The sequence below is a fragment of the Triticum aestivum genome, chromosome 2D, assembly GCF_018294505.1.
Source record: "Triticum aestivum cultivar Chinese Spring chromosome 2D, IWGSC CS RefSeq v2.1, whole genome shotgun sequence".
NCBI classification, from domain to species: domain Eukaryota; kingdom Viridiplantae; phylum Streptophyta; class Magnoliopsida; order Poales; family Poaceae; genus Triticum; species Triticum aestivum.
In genome coordinates, this window is record NC_057799.1 from 408,419,385 (window position 1) to 408,427,734 (window position 8,350).

Here is an 8,350-nt window from a genome sequence, read left to right on the forward strand (position 1 = left end):
CAAACCAAGATGGAAAAAGCTTCAACCAGATACATCAAAAGCTGCAAGCAGTCATTGGCATGGCGGAGTGCTACAACCGTCGACGTAAAATGCTACAACCCTTGATGAAAAAGTTTCAACCCGAAACGATGGAGAAAGCATTAACCAAGGCTGCTACAAAGAAAAAAGCTGCAACCGTTGATAGAAAAGCTTCGACCATAGATGAAAAAAGCTACAACCATTGAAAAAGAAAGCTACAACCATACACTGCATGGCCAGAAAAGTTGCATCCGTTGTAGAGAAAGCTTCAATCGTATGTGTGAAATGCTTCAACCTACAGTCGAAGCTTTTCTGAAAACGATGGAAACTTTTTTTTTGTGTTTGCTACACCCATGTCATTTTTTGCTGCAATCGGCAACCACAGAAGCTACATACGGTTAACATTTTTTTGCTACAACGACGACGGCGGGCTGCAGCGGTAAGCTATGGCAGACTACACCCCACGGCGAATTTTTGCTGGAACCGGTTGTAGCGAATTCAATCGCCGGTGGTAGCAAAAATCTACTACGGTTGCAGCAAAACGGCATCATCGTCATCGCGGGATCGCAGCTGAGATAAGAAGTTTGAAGCTGCAGTTTTGCTACATGCTTCAACCGGCATAGATTTTTGCTACAACTGGCATATCATTTTGCTACAACTAGCGTCATGTTTTGCTACAACACACGGCCGGCGTCGCGGTTTTGCTACAACTAGCATCGTTTTTTGCTACAACCGGCATAATGTTTTGCTACATCCATCACGGCCGAGCTGCGACCCAGCACGGGTTTCTGTTCCGGTGGCGAGATCCAGCACGGGGGGCAGGGGCGGATGCTGCAACCGGTCGCCGGCGAGCTGCTACGGGCTCGCGGCGGGCTGCAACCTCGACCGGCCGTAACCATGGCCGCACGCTGCTGCATCCATGGAGGTTTCAGAAACAAACGAAGACGACATAGGTGAGGGCGGACGACCAGCGGCGAGGGCGGCGACCGTAGGCGACCGACGGCGAGGGCGACCGGCGGTGAGGAGGCGAGGCGAGGCGGTCGGCGCGTGCTGAGGCGTCGACGCGCACGAGGGGACCCGTCCTTTTGCCCCGTACGGGAGGTTGAAGAAGGAGATGAGGGGAGGAACGGATCTGACGGTGCAAGGGACCAGATCTGACGGCTGGGGCTAGACCGGCCCAACTGTTGGGCCGGTGCGCCGGCGCAGATCACTGCCCTTTTTTAAAAATCACTCAATTTTCACAAAAGTCAATTGTCAATGGTCAACCGGTCAAGAATTGACCGGTTAACCCCAACCGACCTGTCTGCGTGTGAGCGGCCCACGAGTTGTGCGCGTGGCTCCATAATGGGCGGCCCACGAGTTGTGCGCGTGAGCGCCGGTTCCCCCTCCCTGCTGCTTAAAGCCTGCCGGCCGGATAGAAGTGGCCCAGCCCATCTGGACCAGCTTATTTCCAGTCAGGGCCAAGCCTTCTCGTTTCCATCTTTTCCTCGTCTCTGTTCAGTGAATTCATTCGTACAAACCTGAAACCTGAAACCAAGATCGAGCGGAAGCACGGCACCAAGCAATGGAGGCGCTGCTGGAGCTAGAGAAGGTGCAGAGAGTGCTCTCCCTCATGGGCTCCCGCGGCCTCTCCGACTCCGACGGCAGCGGCGGCGGGGACCGCTTCCTCGCCCACTTCCTCCTCTTCCTGGTATGGTTAGCCTAGCCACTTCGCCCCTTTCTCTTCCGCCGTGTTCACGAATCAAGTCACTTCAGATCCGTAAGTTATGCGCGCGCTTGATTGACTAGCAATTTCGGGTGAACTGACGGTCTTGTCGGATATATTAGCAATTTTCTGATTAATTTAATCCATAAGTAAATTATATGACGACATTGCTAACAGTATTAATCTCATAGTATTGTAAGCTAATCATGCGAGTGCGTACCAGGCATAGAACAGACATATTTATGAACATACTAAGTAGTAAAAGCGGGATGAACAAACCACCTCCCTAAAACCTAATGACTCGTAATTACTTACCAATTAATTATCCTTTTTCAACCGGCAAAGATAAAGTGCAGGCATGACATAGGTCTGAGCTCGACTTGTTCACGAAACACGATGCGAGCGGGCAAGGCGAGGTGGGTGGCGGAGGAGGAGCGCCGAGCGCACATGTAACACTCATTTTCTCATGGTCCAATGAGATGTGGAAGAGAGTTCCGTCCCAACTCTCCTCCACTCCTGGGGTCGAACTAAACTACCCACCATGTCATGAAAGCACAAATGGGCCTTCGAGATTTATCCAAGACTTAATTAATATATATGCCTAAGGCCATCCAACTTTCAACAGCTCTTATCTACTCGCCATTGGTCTAATTCTCGGTCAGTATGATGCTTACATGTGCTTGTTGGATCAGAAGCAATGACTGTAGCTTCAAATATGTGAGGTGGAGTGGGATCCTACAACTAGGGAAAACATGACCCTTGCACATTTCTAAATCGTCAACAGCTGTAAACTACATTTCCCCATCGAATGGTTCTATTGCTGTCTTTTGAGATGTTTAAATCTGCAGTTTGCTAGGTCTGGCAGGCCTGTAGCACGATTTCCTTTCTTCATTTTCTGTCAAACCTGGTTTGGGTATCGTTTATGTTCTGAACCTCTAGGTTTCATTAATAAATCGGGGAGAGATCCCTTTTATGAGTTTTTTTTTTGCTAGATAAGCAAGAGATCCCTTGTAGGCTTCATTCCTTTTATGATCATGATCATTAAAATATGTTTTCAATTGATTTGCATGCCTTGCCTTTTCCTATATCTGTGTTAAATTCACCATCTCTTGCTGACATTTGAAAGGTTCCTGTGATAGTTGAATTACAGCAGACTGAATGCATTTCAGTGTTCATGATTTGGGTCCTCTTCATTTTGTGCATGTAGGCACAACCGTTTGATTCACTTGCCATTGAGAAGAAGGTCGTATTAATCTCTGAGCTTTTGAGAGAGGTAATCTTAGTGACCCATTGCCACATGTTGAATTGCTTATTTTCAAATGTTTGCCATACTGAATTGGTATTGAGAATTGTTTCAAGGTTAATTCTGATAATCTCAAAGAAGTGCAACGTCTAGCCAGTCTGGAAGGTACTAATAGGGAAGATGAAGTAAGTATTATTCCCACTTTACCTTGTAAGTGAACTAAGCAAATTTGTTCTTAACTGGCACTGGCACTCTGAAGAGATTATGTCCTTTAATGATCTGATCAAGATATATCTTATTGAGCCAGCCAACTAAGAAGTTCAAGACGGATGCCGAGAAATTAACCATTCAGGATGCGCCTATGATTGGATTCGATGCAATGATGAGAGCCAATTCCACGCTTGAAGATTTTGTGCGTACTCTTTGATACCTGTGACAACCTTAGTTACCCTGTGCTTCTCTAAGACTGTGCTAGTACTATCCTATTGCCTTCTTTTCAAAGTTCTCATGATTTTACTTGTGGAAGAAAAACATTGAACTCACTTATGGACATTAGGTTTCATATCAAAATAAGACAAATTGACATGGAGTACATTTTGCTTATTCTTTAATCACACTGTTTAAGAATTTCACACAGAAACTATATCGTGAGATGTCTACACCTTCGGTTGTTCTCATGCAAGCACGTTTTTATACTTTTGTTTCTTATGAAAATGTCCTTATAGATGTTACATAGAATGCTCCTATTCTTAACTTTATTTTTCTTGAAATGGCAGTGCAGGTCATACTTCATATTTCATGGTTTGGATGTTAACAGACCACACTCTGTTTTCAAGTTTCTTCCTTTCCTTTCTTTTACAGAGAGCTACATATACCAGGTTTTTGCTGAAATGTGCTTCACAGTTCTCCATATGTTTTTTTTTTCATTAGGCAAACTAAAATCTTTCTTGTTGCAGTTAGATGCTTCAAATGAAGACAGTTTGCTATTAGTTCCAGACAACAACTCTTCTTCAACAGTAAGATTTGGACTTTTGATTTAGTTATCTTGTCGAACATGATATGTGATATGATCTGTGTCGAATCTGATCAACTTAAATCTTTGATTATTATGTGTACATTGACTTTCTCATTTAGTTATTTACTGTTATTTTTTATTCTTATTTTCCATTTGTTACCAATGCAGGTATTGGAAAGGAAAATACAAGGTTCTAGTCAGATGTCCTTGTCTGACATGCTTGACCCCCTTGATAATCTTCTTCAATGCCAGGGGTTAATGACAGATCAGTTGGGAAATTCTGCTCGATGCCCTTGTAAACATGTAAAATATTCTCCATACCTGATTGAATTAGCCCTATATTTCCCATGTTTTAGATTGCGAAATGAACTCAAATCTGGCATCCAGTATTGGTCTCTAGAGAGGAAGCTTTGTCAAGCATTATCAAGAAATGATAAGGTAACTAGAGCTGCTTCTTAGATCATATGTTATATTCAATCATATTTGCTGATCCATGGATACACTGAAGTATGTAATATTGAAACATGAAAGGGCAAAGGCCAGATGGTAAGTATTACGCTCTAATGGGAATAGGTATAGCCATATAAGAGCGTGCCAGCTTGCGCACAAAAATGTGAAGTGACAAATGCTTAAACATCAAAAATATTTTTTGCAACCAAACATTTCTGCCGCAGATAACATATATCTTGTCAAACTAAAAATAGTTCCTACAAAATTTTCTCTATAGATATCTATCGAAGATGTTATGGAAGCAATCCATCTCAAATCATTTGACTATCGAGTTCTTAATCTGATGATGTATCGGCTTACTGGTCAGCAGGTATATACATCTTTGTCTTTGTTGCCTTATCGATTGCCAGCTATTGTCAACGAGACCTTTTCTTTGATTATTTCTAGGTCAATGACTTGCACATGGAGTTCTTGTCTGTCTCGGAATTTTTAGTTGAGATATGTGATGACCTGTGAGTATACTCTAAATCATAGTCTTGCATGCACAAGTGCAATGGTGCAGTCTCTAGTTTTTACATAGAATGGTGCAGTTCATGTCCTTAAAGAATATCTTGCACATCTGATCTGCTTGATTGAATGCTCTAGGGAGGTAGTGTATGTGCGTAAGAAGAACTTAACCAGAAATGTGTAAAACCTGTAACTGTCTTGAAAATGATGTGCTATATGTTGAACATGAAAATAAAGTCTTTTCATGAATGAACTTTTGACTTTGGTTATGAAGTTGTGGTGCAATATAATGTAATGACCTAACTAAATGGAAATCCAATTACAGTAAAGTTATGAGTCACCTTCTCGATATTTAGAGAAGTTCCTTCTTCTGTACAGCATCAGTGAAAACAGTTGTTTCACCACTGACTTGTTTTAGCTATCTTGCAGGTATGATTATGAGGTACGTGTTGCTAACTACATTGTCACTAAAAAAATCATGCGTGCATTTCTTCATATCTAACCGTTAACTAGTTAAATTATGTGTTGCAGGATGATGTGGTTAACAATACTTTTAACATCCTCCGCATGTTTGCTGCGATATATGGACCTTTAGATGCACCAAAGATGTTGGTGTGTAACAAATTATCTGTGCCTTTTACTTCATGGCATATTATTTGTTATAATGTCACTGATGTATTCCTAATTTTTCTGGTGCTCTCTATTCTCAGTCAACTTAGTTCCTGCTTATAAAATGCGAGTTTCTTTAATTCCAAGTATCTCACACTTAGTTTACTGAAGTTTTTTATTTACGTAAGTACTGACCTTGTATAAACTAAAACTATTAACCTCAATGCACGAGTTATTGCACTGGGAGAAGTGGTTATGTGTGGCATGGAGAGCATCTGGTTAGCCTCATCTGAATTCTTGAGATATTCGCAAATCTAATGATAAACTTGGTAGTTGAAAGTAGGTGCAAATTCTTATGATTTTGAATTATTTACATTGTAATAGCTCTGGCTTATGGAAATTGCTCTATCATATGTTTAAATTACATTTTTGCAGATAAGCTTTACTGGATCTTAGCTTTTATCTTTTTATAAGTCTAATGGTAATTGGTTCTGCGAATGGCTGCTGTACGTATAGGCCAAGTGCATCGGTGAAGCTGAGGGAAAATATGAGAGCTTCTCAAAGAAATTGGACCCTAGCATCTCAAGAAGTTACTGGAGAAGATGTGAGGAGGCTACAAAGGAAGGTATGCCTTCTTTCTTTGGTTTGAAGATATACTGATAATTAGTATCTTCATCTGATTTGGTTGATCTTTTTAAAATAATTCCTGGAGTGCTAAAGCATAAATGCGGTCATTTGTGTCATCTTCTTGTAGGTGGAAAAATATCAGGCCATGCGTATGGCACATGGAATATCCCTCCTTTGATAGGAGATGAAGAATCATTTCGCTTTGACAGATTGAACAGAGGTGATGCTTCTGCCATGGCCATCAGATGACAGATACCATGCTCTGAGCATCTTCAAAAGGAGGCTTAGTTACCATTGCTATTAAATGCCTTGCCATGTGTGCTTAATTTCCATCCACTCCTGCAAGTTCTCTCCCTTTTTTTTTGCGCATTCCACTCCTGCAAGTTCAAATAGAGAAATTATCTGAGCATCCTCTGTGTAAGGTGGCGGGGTGTGTTAACATCTCATGCAGTTCACTCAAGCAAATTTCGCAAGATTTTGCATAAGCTCTTCTTAATTTACTAGAGATCTTGTGCTGTTGCAAGCATGTTATTTGGGAGGATGCGAGCCAATGCAGCCATATTTTGTACTTTGATTGAAACTCAAGCTCAATCAAGTCAAAACTGCACTAGTTGACCCAAATTCCATTAACCCACTCTTTTGCTGCATATTTGCAAGAGATAAGGGCTAAATCCTTTTATGGCCCTGCAAAGTTGAAAAACCATCCCGTGTGCCTATGACATGTGGGTCACTCTATGTCAATGACTTGTGGGCCTAGGAGCATTCAAGGAGTGTTTTGCTTGACCTGTGATAACTAGATGATGGTATCATAGTTTTTTTTTTGAAATTGGCCATTCTAGGCTTTCATTTCATAAGCAGGAGAGAGCGTGAAACATAGTTTGATCAAGTGATCGGTGGAATGGAAAGAAAATTACACAGCCAACCTATCGAGCTCAAAGCTGGCTAAGGGGCCTGATTGCTATATTTCATGGCACGTCCCCAAAGGGGTGCGCAATGCATTTGGCTCCGACGATCCTCCATTGCTCCATGTCGCAGCGGCAGGCTAAAGTGATGCTGCGAGCGCATGGTGTTTTTGCCCCTGAAGGTGCACGCGTTGCGCTCCAGCTAGATGTGCCAGACCACCAGGGCGAGCAGCGATCTGGTTCCCTTCCTCGTGCCAGGGGTAGCTCCATCGATGATCATGCGGACCCGCTCGGTGGTGGATTCTCCCGCGCTCCAGGTGGTGTGTCCCAGAGCGGAGCAGCCCGCCCAAGTTGCCACCTTGTTCCATACTTGGAACGACGACGGTGCACTCCCAGAAGAGGTGCGACGAGGTCTCGAGGTTTTGGAGGCAAAGTTGGCAGAAGTAGCTGTTGACCCATCCTCGCCTCTGGAGTCTGTCATTGCACCAAAGCCTATCGAGATGCAGCAGCCATAACAGCATTTTCATCTTGCCCGGAGCCCATGCCTTCCATATGGTTGACTTGAAGTTGAGCGTTGGGCGGTCGTCAAACTGGGCGTCGTAGGCAGAGCGCGTGGTGTACTTGCCGGAGCTGCCCAGGGTCCATGTGATCGTGTCATCTCTCCCTTCTTCAGGCATGATTCCAGCATTGCGGATCTCCCTAGCGAGTTGCAGCACTAGGAGCATGATGCTGCTGTGATCACCGTGGGGTAGGTCAAGGATCCATCGGTCTTGATGTAGGGCTTCCTGGACTGATCTGTTTTTGCGGATTGAATGAGTGAACACCGTTGGATATGCCCTACATAGCTGTCTGCCGTTGAGCCAAGAGGAGAACCAGAAAGACGTCGTCGCGCCATCTCCGATGGTGACTGACGTCCAGGTGGCGAACAGAGCGCGATCGTGATCGTCGCACGGGATGCCAGTGCCGACCCAGGGACGTGTTGGCTGCTTCCAAGTGAGCCACAACCAACGGAGATGGAGAGCCCGAGCAAACTTGTCCAGGTCATGGATACCCAGGCCCCCGGCGCGCTCTGGCGCAGTCACCGTCTGCCATCCCACCTTGCACTTTCCTCCGGTGGCCTCCTCGTCTTGCGCCCAAAGAAACCGCCTCCTAGCCTTGTGCACCTCTTTGAAGAACTTCTTTGGCGCCCGCAGCACGGTGATGGCGAAGGTGGGCATGGCCGAGAGCACGCAACGAACCAGAACGCACCTGTCAGCGATGGGCATCAGTCTCCC

General features: G+C 44.2%; 1 protein-coding gene across 2 annotated transcripts; it reads left to right on the top strand.

Moving 5' to 3' along the window:
• The first annotated feature begins 1,457 nt into the window (after positions 1–1,457).
• Positions 1,458–6,677, top strand: LOC123053466 (uncharacterized). Of its 2 annotated transcripts, XM_044476946.1 has the most exons (14): positions 1,486–1,708; positions 2,931–2,996; positions 3,083–3,151; positions 3,274–3,378; positions 3,743–3,844; positions 3,923–3,982; positions 4,150–4,250; positions 4,338–4,419; positions 4,709–4,801; positions 4,879–4,943; positions 5,368–5,380; positions 5,470–5,550; positions 6,064–6,172; positions 6,302–6,677. In XM_044476946.1, the coding sequence occupies exons 1-14, from the start codon at positions 1,583–1,585 to the stop codon at positions 6,421–6,423; spliced, it is 1,194 nt and encodes a 397-aa protein (XP_044332881.1). In that variant the 5' UTR covers positions 1,486–1,582; the 3' UTR covers positions 6,424–6,677. The 2 variants fall into 2 exon arrangements, with proteins under 2 accessions (XP_044332880.1, XP_044332881.1); XM_044476945.1 differs by having other exon boundaries at positions 1,458–1,708; positions 4,150–4,419.
• Positions 6,678–8,350: the final 1,673 nt, after the last annotated feature.